General features: G+C 53.4%; 1 protein-coding gene across 1 annotated transcript; it reads left to right on the top strand.

Moving 5' to 3' along the window:
- Positions 1-4629: 4629 nt before the first annotated feature.
- On the top strand, positions 4630-8657 carry Ppp1r14a (protein phosphatase 1 regulatory inhibitor subunit 14A). Its single transcript, XM_036200961.1, has 4 exons — positions 4630-5048; positions 6870-6950; positions 7391-7423; positions 8453-8657. The coding sequence occupies exons 1-4, from the start codon at positions 4848-4850 to the stop codon at positions 8579-8581; spliced, it is 444 nt and encodes a 147-aa protein (XP_036056854.1). The 5' UTR covers positions 4630-4847; the 3' UTR covers positions 8582-8657.
- Positions 8658-13821: the final 5164 nt, after the last annotated feature.

Genomic DNA, 13821 nt, shown 5'->3' with positions numbered 1-13821 from the left:
CCAGGACTGTTACACAGAGAAACCCTGTCTCGAAACACACACACACACACACACACACACACACACACACACACACACACACGAAAGAAGGAAGGAGAAAAGAAAGAGAAAATGATGCTCTTGGGCCAGCACCTGCCGCCAAACCTGATGCATACATGGTGGAACTGACTTCCCGAACTTCTCCTCTGACCTCTACACTTTAGCCATGGCACTTATCCCACATACATATAGACACACAAATAAAAATAAATGTATTTAAAGAAAAATAAAATAGTGTTCTTGTTATTATAAACAAGGCTGGCTTGGTTGCACATGCCTGTATTTCCAGCAACAGTGGTCAAAACTGGGATAGTCCAAAGCCAACTCCAGCAACAATCAACAACCCCTGTCCCTTGAAAACAAAAGGAAACAAAGCTGCCAGGTACAGGGTGTAGCTCAGTTGGTAGGATGCTCACCAAGCATGCAGGAAGTCCTGAGTTTGATCCCCAGCAACACATAAAACCAACCTTAGTGGTACATGTCTGCAATCCCAGCATTCAGGAGCTGGAGGACCAGGACCAGAAGGAGATCAAGTTCATTCTCAGAATAGTAAACTCAGGCCAACCTGTGCTTCATGAAACCCTGCCAAGCAAAAGAGAAAGGAAAGAAAATAAAACCCTGAAAACTGGACAATGCATTTGGGGCTGGGATGGTCTAAATCAAGAGATCCTTGGAATTGGCAGTGGAGGAAGAGCTCAGTGAGAAGTCGCCTCCATAACTGAAGGAAAAGAAAAGGTAAGGAGCAAATACTGCAAGATCAGGAGCAGCGGATAGGTCTCCTTTTTAAAGATTATTTCATGTGGGTGAGTGTTTTGCCTGCATATATGTATGAGCACCCCACCACACGTGTGTACCTGGTGCTCACAGAGACCAGAAGAGGGCATTAAGTCCTCTGTAAGTAGAGTTAGAGGTGGTTGTGAGTTATCATGTGGATGCCGGGAACCAAACCCCAGTCCATGGCTCCTTGTTTGCAGACAGTCTCTCTGTGAAGCTGGGGCTGTTCTGGAGCGCACTCTGTAGACCAGGCTGGCCTTGAAAGCGCAGAGATCTGCCTGTCTCTTCCTCTGGAGTACAGGGATTAAAGGCATGTGCTACTGTTGGGGAATATCATTTTAAGGCGTGTTACTTTTGTTTATGTTACATTTGTTTAACTCTGTGAATCTGTGCTACTTTGCCTGTCTAAGACACCTGATGGTCTGATAAAGAACTGAATGGCCAATAGTGAGGCAGGAGAAAGGAATAGGTGGGTGAGGCTGGCAGGCAGAAAGAATTAACAGAAAGAGAAATCTGGGAGAGAAGAGATCTAGGAGCCAGAGGAGGAGGAGGACTCCAGGAGCCAGCCACCCAGCTACAGAGCCAGACAAGGAGTAAGAAACAAAGAAAGGTACACAGGAATAGAAAATTAAAAGCCCAGAGGCAAAAGACAGATGGATTAAGTTAAGAAAAACTGGCAAGAAACAAGACAAGCTAAGGTCAGGCATTTATAATTAAGGATAAGCCTCTGTGTGATTTATTAAGGAGCTGGGTGGCGGGCCCTCCAAAAGAGTAAAAAACAACCCACAACACGCCACCTTGCCCATGTCATAGGAAATCTTTTGATTAGATATCTGGGTATTGTGGGAGCCAGGCCACTGCCGACATTCTGTTGTTTCTCGGCTCAATACAGTGTCTCCCTTAAGCATCTAAGATAGTTTTATGCCTGCCATCTTCGTTGTCTTGCTTGAAATTCTCAGAACTTCAGTCTCCACCCTCCCAGCTCCCCACCAGGGTCTAAGTTGTGCCTGTAAACATCACTAAATGGCTGGAGGTCATGGTTGGGGAGACAGCACATATTCATTCCCTGGATCACTGAAGCATGTCCTTGCACAGCGCACATTGTGAGTCAGGTCTTCTGAAGATGCAGGGGACGTACAAGAGTGAACAGATCCTGGCTATGTCGGAAGTCACATAAAGAAATGGCCAGTCGATGTTTGATGCTTGGAGTGATACTGTTGGAATACTCCTCAGGTGGGCTCAGTGGCCCAGGCCGCTAATCCCTGCTAATAGAAAGGCTGAGGTAGAAATATCATGAAGAGTGCTGGACAGCCTGGGCTACATACCTGAACAGTCCAGGCTACATAATGGAGTGCCTGGACACCCTGGGCTACATTATGGAGTCTCAAAAAAAAAAAAGAAAAGAAAAAAAAAAAAAGAAAAGAAAAGAAAAAGAAAGAGCTGGGCACAGCAATGTCCTCTTTCAACCCCAGCACTCCGGAGGCAGAGACAGGCGGATCTCTGTGAGTTTGTGACCACCTGGTCTACACAGGGAGTTCCAGGCCAGTCAGAGCTACAGAGTGAGACCGTATCTCAAGAGGTTTGTTTAATTTATTTCACATTTAATTCTAGGACTTGGGAGGCAGAGGCAACTCTGTGAGTTCAAGGTCAGTCTGGTTTACGTAGTGAGTTCCAGCTTAGCCAGGGAGAAATCCTGTCTTGAAAAAAGAGAAAAAGGCCAGGTGGTGATGGCGCACACCTTTAATCCCAGCACTCAGGAGGCAGAGGCAGGCAGATCTCTGTGAGTTCAAGGCCAGCCTGGGCTACAGAGAGAGTTCCAGAACAGACAGGCTCCAAAGCTACACAGAGAAACCCTGTCTCGAAAAAAAAAAAAACAAAAAACAAAAAACAAAAAAACAAAAAAACAAACAAACAAAAAAAAACAAAAAAAAAAAAAAGAGAAAAAGGTTTATTTTTATGTGTATGAGCATATATGTGCACTATGTGTGTGCCTGGTGCCCTTGTAGGTCAGAAGATGTTAGGCCCCTTAGAAGTGGCATTGCAGGTGGCTGTGAGCCACCATGTGAGTGCTAGAAACAGGATCTGGGTCCTCTGCAAGAGCAGCCAGTGCTTTTAACCATGAACCATCCTTCTAGCCCGTGTGCCTGGCTGTTTACATGGGTCTTAGGGAGCCAAACTCAGGTCCTCACCTTGCACAGCAGTGCTTTACTGCCTGCAATAGCTCCTCAGCCCAGTGTGTTCCTCTTTGCCTGTTCCCAAGGTGAACTCCCTACCTTTGCTACAGCCCTGGTTGAGAAACAGACAGTAAAGCAAATGAGTAAATCATACACAACTTGAGAAAGTGCTGTTGTGCGGAACTGAGCTCAGGGTAGAACACCCGCTTGCTCAGCATGTATGAGGCCTTGAGCTCACCCAGTATTTCAACAATATAGGAGGTAAGGTTCTTGCTGCTTCAGACCCGGGTAAGAAGACTTGCAAAGTCAAGGTCTCCCCTTATCACCCTTGGTAACATTCCTACCCATTCCATCTCTCCTGGTTGTATAATAAACTGTAGACACATTGTACTTACTGTCTCCCCCAAGTGTGACCTCTGGGTAGATTGCCTCCTACATTGTTTGACGCTTGTTTCGGGCACAGTGCCTGGTATAGCAGGCACTTGATAATATTAAATTTTTAAAGTATTTATTGTGTATGTGAGTTTGTGCCCTTTGCAGGAGCACTTGGAGGCCAAAAGAGGGCGTCAGATCCCCTGGAACTGGAGTTACAGATGGTTGTGAGCCAGCATATGGGTGCTGGGGACTGAATCCAAGTCCTCTGCAAGAGTAGCCAATGCTCTTAACTGCTGAGCCATCTCTCCAGCCCCACCCCATCCCCATGTTTTTAAGAGAATTCTCACTATGTAGCCTAGGCTTACCTTGAACTTTCATCTATCCCCCTGCCTCAGCTGTTCAAGTACTCTTAGCCACCCCACCTCAAGTGCTGAGATTCATCAAGCCTGAAAATGCTATTTATTTACTTATTTATTTATTTATTTATTTATTTATTTATTCATTCATTCACTCACTCGTGTGTGTGTGTGTGTGTGTGTGTGTGTGTGTGTATGTGTGTGTGTGTGTGTGTGCGCACGTGCGCGTGCGCTGGTGCTGTGGTCTGAGGATAAGTTACAGAGTTGAGACAGAATCAGGTCCTTAGGCATTGCACAAAGCCCCTTTACCAATGGATCTCACCCTTCCAGGCTTTGTTTGTTTTAAGACAGGGTCTGCAGCTCAGACTGTCCTGGAACTCGGAAGCTCACTATGTAGCCTATGCTCACCGTGAATTCCTGAATCTCCTGCCTCCACCCTCTAAGCGCCAAGGGTTACAGGCGGCTGACACCACTCAACAAATACCGTGTGACACAAAAAAGAATGGACAGATTGGTGAATGAATGAGGTAAACGAAATGGTAGTTCAAGGGTGAGGCCCAGCTCGGAGGCGGAGCACTTGATTAACTTTCCTGAGGTCCCAGGGTCCATCTCTGATCAGCTTCTAAGAAACAAAGAAAAGAAAAAGAGTTGGGTGTGGCGGCTCAAGGCTGGATTCGAAGCACTTAGGAGGTAGAGGCAGGAGGTTTAGGAGTTCAAGGCCAGACTTGGCTAATTGAGACCCTGTCTTAAACCTTGGGCTCTCAAAAAGAGAAGCTGCCGGGGGAACCCCTTACAGCGAAGCCCCGGCGCCCCTGTAGCGCCCCTCGATGCCGCCAGAGGGCGCACAGGGCCGACCCCAGAGCGTGTCCCGGGACCCCGCCCCGGGATGTGCACCCCGAGCGCTCTCAACTGAGGGTCCCGCCCCCTGGCCCCCTCTGCATCCCGCAGGACCCTGGCTTGAAGCCTGCACATTAGTCTGCTCGCCTCTGCAGGAAGGGAAACTGAGGCCCGGCGGCCGGAGCGGGGCGGGTCCCAGAGCGCGAGCCCCCGCCCCCGGCGGCCCCGCCCCGGCCCGTAAGAGCCCCGAGAGCGAGGCAGGACTCAAGTGGGGACGGCGGGCGGCGGCGCGATGGCAGCGCAGCGGCTGGGCAAGCGCGTGCTGAGCAAGCTTCAGTCCCCGTCGCGGGCCCGCGGCCCGGGGGGCAGCCCCAGTGGGCTGCAGAAGCGGCACGCGCGAGTCACCGTCAAGTACGACCGGCGGGAGCTGCAGCGGCGGCTGGACGTGGAGAAGTGGATCGACGGACGCTTGGAGGAGCTGTACCGCGGCAGGGTGAGACCCAGAGGGACCGGGGCTGGGGGACGGAGGTGGCCTGAGACACTGGCCCTCCAGCCGAGACCCTGCGACCTCAGTGTCCCTGGTACATGCTCACTGGTACACAAGCTGGTGCACCGGCCGACCTTAGGGAGGAGGACACATGCCCTGAGGTCTCGGTGCTAGGGGCATCCAGCCTGTGGACACACAGAGACATGCACCCAGGTTCCCCAGACGTGTGTGCGTGCAAACAGCTGGGAAAACCCAGGGGTGATCGTATAGAGGAGATGAGAAAGAATTGGGGCGCCAGAGCCAACATACTGGGAGAGCGGATAGGGAGAGGGGATGTCCTTAAGCCAAACATAGCCATGGGTGAGAAGGCAGATAGGACAGCAGAGACTCTCGGCAGAGGAAGCAACAGTATGCACAGATGACGGAAGTCACAGCCGCTCAGAGGCACAGTGCTAGGAGTGAGCCACACACAAACTTAGAGAACACTAATGGCTGAACTCCAGGGACAGCATGGCCTGACGTGGACACAATAGCATGCACACACAGCACAATCCCCCTAAACACAGAGAGAAGAGTTACAGCTGCACAGAGATACACATCAGTTTAAGCTGTAGTGCTCCAAGCTCCAATAGCTATCCTGGGACACAAAGTGATCAAGTTACCTAGGACCCTCCATTATCTGCTGACAACAACATCAAGCCTACAAACCCCAGGATGGACATCACAGCCCCGTAGGCACACACATCTGTGGAAATTATAGTTAGAACCGGAGTTAGAATGGTGCCTCAGGAATTAAGACCTTTAGGAACCACGCTGGGCGTGGCGGCTAAGGCCTGTGATCTCAGCACTTGGGAAGCCGTGGATAAGGAGAGACAGTGTCCAAAAGATTCAAAGCAAGCCTGGCATGGTGGTGCACACCTTCTAGACAAAGAAGTAGGCAGATCTCTGTGAGTTCAAAGCCAGCCTTAGTGTACATAGTGAGTTCCAGGCCAGTAAAGATACTAAGACAGCCACACCTGAGCAGCAGCCACACTAGATACATTCTCTGGTCACATAGGCCTCTGAACCAAGCCAGAGGCCCCTCAGTCTATGGCCCAGCACACATAGACGTTCAAGGTCTCGTCCCCCACACAGGCCAGCACCTTCACTCTCCAGCTGGGCAGCAGGACTAGAGGCTTAGGCCCAGGGACTTCTGGCCCAGAACAGCTGGGCCTTGTCCCCATCATGACCAGATACCTTTTGTACCACAGTGCCATGAACTCTAGCCTTCCCTTGGAGACCATTTTTGTTCCCAGCCCACCATATGGAGCCTAGGTGGTCACTTAGCTGACCCAGCAGCCGGCAGTGTGGCCCAGGGAGGCCTGCCTGGCCCTAAGCCCAGAAGCCTTCCTGGTCCCCAGGGGAAGGAGCCCGCCCCAGCAGGCTCCCTTCCCCCACACTCATTGCTAAGTAAGACTTTCCCTTGAAAGGGCAGAAGCCAACCCGAATCCCAGAATCTGACATTCCAACACTCGACCGGGCCTGCTTTGCCAGTAGGCACTGCAGCCAAGGAGAGAGCCCTGTGTCAGTCCCAAGGCCCCCGGTGCCGAGTCAAGGGAGCAGGCATCGGGCTGGTACCAGGGCCCTTCCACCCATCTGTCACCCCACCCCACCCCCCAACACCCAGATGTCCGCCTCTGTGGTGCTGTCCCTGACTGCCACATTATTGCAGCAGGCCCAGCCAGCTGGGCCTGGGGTTGATGGAGTGCCTCCAGAATCCTGGACAAAGGCTGTGGAGGGGTACAGGGGGGCCATGGGCTCTGACCAGCCCGTTCTCCCTGGCCTTAGGAGTCAGACATGCCCGATGAGGTCAACATTGATGAGCTGTTGGAACTGGATAGTGAAGACGAGAGAGGCCGGAAAATCCAGGTAGGTGGGGAGAAAGGAGAAAGCCACACTACCCCCCCCCCCCAGCCCAACATTTTGCAGGGCTCTGAACAGAATAGCCCAAGTTGACATGTTTATTAAATACTTCCTACGCCAGACACTAAATCCTCTGCAAAACACTATAAAGGTTGGATTATTTGCTCAGGATCACACAACTCGTCTTGACTAGAACTAGGAGCCAGACCCAGACTGCCCAGCTGCCGTGTCCTTGCCCTCTGACCTCTCAGCAGAGGGTTGGCATCTGGCCTTCTGATCTGGTGGTTCAGCCCTGCCTCTGCCCCGGGTTTGTGCTTGGTCTGCCTCCACATGGGCAGTTTTGGCAGTCTATTGTCTTGCTCCCTTGCGGAAGGGGAGGGCCTCTCAGGGAATCGGTGTCAGTCATTTACTGTTGTTTTTGTTTTTGTCGACCCCCCCCCCCCCAGGGACTCTTGGAGTCCTGCACGAATCCCACGGAGGTGAGTTTCTGCCCTTAAAGGATTGGTCCCCTTACCTTTATGGGGGAGGTGGAGGCCGGCCTAGGGAACTCAGGGAGCCCCTATCTCTGTCCTGTTCTTTGTCATCCTTGTCTCCTCCTACCTCCCATCTGCCACCCGCTCCACAGGCAGCTGCCTCAGAGCCCCTCCCCAAGCGGCTCCTGTTTCTGCCCATATGGTGCCTGCCCCTGGCTGGTTGTCCTGGTTGTCTGGGGGGCTCACCCTCTTTCCATCTCTGTCCCCTGTGACTGTCTCTATCATCCTGGGGCTCCCTGTCTACCTCTTGGGGGCCTCCCATCCTGCAGGTTCTGGAGCTGGGCAATGCAACCCTCCCACTTCCTTCCCTGCTTAAAAAGGGAAAATATCCATGGCTCTCCCCTCTGCTCTCAGCTGCCTGAGGGACAAACGTCACTGCCTGTCAGTCTGCCTGGTGCTGGCTCAGACCTGGTCTCTGGGGACTGTTTCTCAGCATGAGAAACATCTTCTGTCTGAGCCTGTGTCTGTCTATAATTCTCTCAGGTCTGAGTCTTAGATGGTCTCTTCATCTCTATTATTTCGTTTTATGTGTATATCTGTTTTGCCTTCATGTATGTCCGTGTTCCACCACATGCATGTCTGACACCCATGGAGATCAGAAGAGGGTGTCGGGTCCCCTGGAACTGGAGTTACAGACAGATGTGAGCTGTCATGTGGGTGCTGGGAACTGAACTGGGGTCCTCTGGAAGAGCAACAAGTGCTCTTAACCACTGAGCCCTCTTTCCATGGGGTCTTAGCATGTAAATTCATAGCAATTCTCCTGCCTCAAATGTGATTACTGGCTCAGGCAGTAATTGCAGCTCCCCCTCCCCCAGTCTCTATTCGCCTCCTCCCTTCTCCTTTCCCTTGATCTCCCTCTCCTCCCTGCTTGGCTCCAGCTCCTTGAATAAGCTGTTGCCTGAAGAGGTGCTGGCATGGGGTGGAGGCCTGCCTCCCCCCACCCCCTCTGTTCTCAGAACCCCACTCTGTTCGCAGGACTTTGTCCGGGAGCTGCTGGCCAAGCTGCGGGGCTTGCACAAGCAGCCAGGCTTCCCACAGTCCGGTTGCTCAGATGACCCCAGCCTGAGCCCCCGCCAGGACCGGGCCCACACCGCCCCACCCTGACCGCTGCCCGTCTCTGTATTCCAGCCCCAACGCCCAGATTGTTTCTAAGTTGTATTTAATGGTTCTGTTAACCGCTTCCGGTGTCTGGCTTTTCCTCTCCCTGCTACTGGCCTTCGGCAGCCCCTGCCCTTGGTCCCCAAGCCACAGCTGGCCCTGACAGATGGAGAAGCGTTCCTCCTGGCCTCAGAGCCTGAGAACATACCCTGCTGACCCCGAGGCGTCCCGGAGACTGACATCCTGTTACCACCTCCCCCCAAATGGAAGCAGTCCCAGCTTCTATGGGCCACGGGAGATGTGGAGATACTCACGGCCCCCGTGACCCATATCATCTCCCTATAGGGCATCACACAGCAAAGAGGCCATTGGTCCACTCCATGGAGAATGTGCTTGGTGTGGTTGTTGGAGTTGAAGCCATAGATGAGCAGTAATGACATTAGAGAGAAGGACCTGAGTGACGAGGGAGGGAGGGAGGGAGGGAGCAAGATACGCACAATGGCACTGTGGGTAGGAGGGGCCACTGGCCCTTGAGGTGGAGAAGCAGAACAATGGGACAATGGAGGGCCTGCCTAGAATCCCCCAGTGAGGGGCTGGGGTGTGGCTCAGTGGTAGAGCCCCTGCCTAGAATCCCCCAGTGAGGGGCTGGGGTGTGGCTCAGTGGTAGAGCCCCTGCCTAGAATCCCCCAGTGAGGGGCTGGGGTGTGGCTCAGTGGTAGAGCCCCTGCCTAGAAACCCCCAGTGAGGGGCTGGGGTGTGGCTCAGTGGTAGAGCCCCTGCCTAGAATCCCCCAGTGAGGGGCTGGGGTGTGGCTCAGTGGTAGAGCCCCTGCCTAGAATCCCCAGTGAGGGGCTGGGGTGTGGCTCAGTGGTAGAGCCCCTGCCTAGAATCCCCTAGTGAGGGGCTGGGGTGTGGCTCAGTGGTAGAGCCCCTGCCTAGAATCCCCCAGTGAGGGGCTGGGGTGTGGCTCAGTGGTAGAGCCCCTGCCTAGAATCCCCCAGTGAGGGGCTGGGGTGTGGCTCAGTGGTAGAGCCCCTGCCTAGAATCCCCCAGTGAGGGGCTGGGGTGTGGCTCAGTGGTAGAGCCCCTGCCTAGAAACCCCCAGTGAGGGGCTGGGGTGTGGCTCAGTGGTAGAGCCCCTGCCTAGAATCCCCCAGTGAGGGGCTGGGGTGTGGCTCAGTGGTAGAGCCCCTGCCTAGAATCCCCAGTGAGGGGCTGGGGTGTGGCTCAGTGGTAGAGCCCCTGCCTAGAAACCCCCAGTGAGGGGCTGGGGTGTGGCTCAGTGGTAGAGCCCCTGCCTAGAATCCCCCAGTGAGGGGCTGGGGTGTGGCTCAGTGGTAGAGCCCCTGCCTAGAAACCCCCAGTGAGGGGCTGGGGTGTGGCTCAGTGGTAGAGCCCCTGCCTAGATTCCCCAGTGAGGGGTGGGGTGTGACTCAGTGGTAGAGCCCCTGCCTAGATTCCCCAGTGAGGGGCTGGGGTGTGGCTCAGTGGTAGAGCCCCTGCCTAGAATCCCCCAGTGAGGGGCTGGGGTGTGGCTCAGTGGTAGAGCCCCTGCCTAGAAACCCCCAGTGAGGGGCTGGGGTGTGGCTCAGTGGTAGAGCCCCTGCCTAGAATCCCCCAGTGAGGGGCTGGGGTGTGGCTCAGTGGTAGAGCCCCTGCCTAGAATCCCCAGTGAGGGGCTGGGGTGTGGCTCAGTGGTAGAGCCCCTGCCTAGAAACCCCCAGTGAGGGGCTGGGGTGTGGCTCAGTGGTAGAGCCCCTGCCTAGAATCCCCCAGTGAGGGGCTGGGGTGTGGCTCAGTGGTAGAGCCCCTGCCTAGAAACCCCCAGTGAGGGGCTGGGGTGTGGCTCAGTGGTAGAGCCCCTGCCTAGATTCCCCAGTGAGGGGTGGGGTGTGACTCAGTGGTAGAGCCCCTGCCTAGATTCCCCAGTGAGGGGCTGGGGTGTGGCTCAGTGGTAGAGCCCCTGCCTAGAATCCCCCAGTGAGGGGCTGGGGTGTGCTCAGTGGTGGAGCCCCTGCCTAGAATCCCCCAGTGAGGGGCTGGGGTGTGGCTCAGTGGTAGAGCCCCTACTTAGTACAAACAAGATTCCAGTTTTATTCCCAGCTATGCCAAAAGAAAGAAAAGAATCTTTGAGGGCTTCCTGGAAGAAGCGGCATCAAGGCAACAACTTCCACAGGCCGTTTCAGCCATAGCTGCAGACTGAACTTGGAAGCAGAGTGGTTCCTGTTGGGGTAATGCCAGCTATTGATCAGGATGGCAGTGTCGCTGGAGCTAGGTAGGGAAGTCTACAGCTCAGGGATTATCGATGCCTTCCCTCCTGAGTTAGAGGGTGCCCTGGAGGGTCTCAGCAGTGGAGAGCGGCTGTTTAGCACCAGCCTATGGAAGTTGTTGATAGAGTGGCTGCTGAGGTCCTGGTCTCAAAGTTGGGATGTCTAGAAAAACATCTCCCCCATCTCTCTAGTGAGAGTGCCCACCCCACATGCCACCCAGCTGCCTTGAGGATCAGGGTCCCAGGGATCTGAGCCATGGACCAGCAAGGAAAGACTGGTTAACATCTGGGACATCCTGGCTGTCCGGCTCTGCTGCTGGCCTAGCTGTCCCCACACAGGCTTCTCAGCCTTCCTCAGTGTGAAGGATTGAGTGGGGGATGGGAACCTCGCGTGGCTCCCATCACCTGGACTGCTGTCCCAGAGCACTGCGTGAGCTGCGGCACATCTACTTCCCTTTCACGGAATCTGGTTTTGGTTCCTCATGGTTGTGGAGGTGACAAGCCCCAGGTTCAGGCCCTGGGTGTCTACAGCGTTGGATCTCGGTTTCCTATAGAAAACAAGAACCTCACAGAGAAGGCCTGGGTCAACAGTACCATGTGCTAAAAGTCACACGGTCAGGACATGGTAGCACTGGGCTTCGATCCCAGCACTTGAGAGGCAGAGACAAATGGATCTCTGTGAGTTCAAGGCCAGCCTGGTCTACAGAGCGAGATCCAGGACAGCCAGGGCTACACAGAAACCCTGTCTCAAAAACAAAATAAAAGCTTAACAGATGATAGTGTTCTGCCATCCCAGTACTTGGGGCAGAGGCAGAAGGACTGAGTTACAGGCTGGGTTATGTAGCCTGGCCCTTCATCAAATAAGTAAAATAAAAATGAAAAATGAGCCAAGATGGCTCAGCTGGTCAAGGCCCTTTTGCTGCTCGGCCTCAAGACTTGAATTCAGTCCCTGGGCCCCACATGGTGGGAGAAAAGAACCAATGCCACTAGCTGTCCCTCTGACCCCCTCGTGTGCACAGCATACAGGGATTTGAGGCCAGCCTGGTCAAATAGGGAGTTCCAGGCTAGCTAGGGCTACACAGTGAGACTTTGTTTCAGAGAGGGAGGGAGGGAGAAAGAGCTCAGCAGCTAAGTGACTGGCTGCTCTTCCAGAAGACCTGGGTTCAATGCCAGCACCCACATGGTAGCTCACAACCAGTAACAGATCCAGGAGGTTTGATGTCATTTTTCTGGCCTCTGTGAGCACCAGGTACCACACATACAGGTAAACATACACAGTAGGTAAGTGTTGAAAAGGAGGTGTAGAGTGAGGATGCTGTGGGAGATGGCCACTTGTCGGCCACACATCGGGTGTTGAATTCTAACCCCAGCACTACATCAAACCAAAAAATTATGCCTGAGTTCAGATGCCATCTGCACTACGGCTGTGTGGTCTTAAGTCCTGTGACCTCACAGAGTCTCCACACCTGCATCTGTAATAAAGATGATTAAATGGTACCATTCCTGAGGGGCTGTGAGGTTCTCAGAAGAGATAAGATATGTAAACGTGATGAATCCTGTTATAGTGGAAAGGGGCCAATCGCCCCAACCAGGCAGGTGCTCCCTGGGAGCGCTGCGTCACATGCCCTGTGGCGTGATGCCCCTGAGGTTGACCAATGACCTAGTTCACCATCCTCTCACTGTGGCACAAGCCTGCCTGTGACCCACCCCCCCCATGCACAGTTTGCCTGCTTCTCAGGGTAGAAAAAGGAGCTTCTTTTCCCCACCGTCTCCACCCTGTTCTCTCTTCCCCTTTCCTCCAAACTTGTCTTACCCCAACTTTAGTCCAAATCCACTTCTGCAGCTTCAGTGACATTTGCCAGAGAGTATGACAGCCCGAGTCCCATCCTCGGTGAGAGGAGAGAGCACACGTCTGTGGGTTGTCCTCTGACCTCCACATTGCCCTCTCCCAAATAAGTCTTTTTCAGAAAGACAGTTTTTGGCATTTCCCCAGAAGTCAGTATTTCTTCCCTTGTCCCCAGTCTTGAGACTGCCTTTGAAAACATTCTTATTTAGATGCATGACTGTTTTGCCTGCATGCATGTGTGTCTGTGCACCACGTGTGTGCCTGCTGCCCAAGGCCCTCAGGAGAGGCCGTCAGAGCCCCTGGAACTGGAGTTGCAGATGGTTGTGAGCTCCACTGTGGGTGCTGGAAATGGAACCTGGGACCTCTGGAAGAGCAGCCAGTCCTCTTAATGTCTGAACCAGCTCTCCAGCCCTCAAATAAATACTTAAAAAATACTTTTAAAGTTTCTTTTTTCTGCCAGGCTGTGGAGGCCCACCCCTTTAATCCCAGCACTCAGGAGGCAGAGACAGGTGGATCTCTGTGAGTTCGAGGCCAGCCTGGGCTACACAGAGAGAGTTCTTTTTTTTTTTTTTTTTGCCCCCTACTCTGCTCTGGTCACCTGTCCCTTCACTGACGTCATCCACACACCATGACTTCTTGCCCCATAGGAAGGACCTGCCACCGTGCTTTCTGGAATCTCAGGTCCTCCTGTCACCACTTCATGGAATATCTGTTGTTAGAATTAACCTGATTAATTTCTTCCACAAATTTAGTGTGCCACCAAACTACCCATGAGTTAATTGTCTTGAGAGTCATTGCAGTCCCGTCCTCCCACAGCACCAGTTAGAAGTTGCTTGCTACCAGTGCCCCCTAGTGGCCATACTTACCTAACTGCAGCCTGTGCAGACGTGAAATCTGGCTGTTTGGGCCTTTTCCTCTTTTCCATTCACCCACTTATCGTTCTTTCTTGTCTGGGTCCCACGTTGCCCAGGCTGGCCTCAAACTTCCTATTTAGCAGAGGACAATTCTGAACTCTCCATTCTCCTGTATCCATCCCTTGAGTGCGGAAATTACTGACACGCAGCTGCTTGCCTGGTTATGGGAGCTAGTTTTAAAATTGTACATATTCCAAAGCTAGATGTGGGCCAATCC

The sequence above is a fragment of the Onychomys torridus genome, chromosome 1 (assembly GCF_903995425.1).
Source record: "Onychomys torridus chromosome 1, mOncTor1.1, whole genome shotgun sequence".
Classification (NCBI taxonomy): domain Eukaryota; kingdom Metazoa; phylum Chordata; class Mammalia; order Rodentia; family Cricetidae; genus Onychomys; species Onychomys torridus.
Note: the sequence above shows the minus strand (reverse complement) of the source record. Positions and strands in the feature narration are given on the sequence as shown.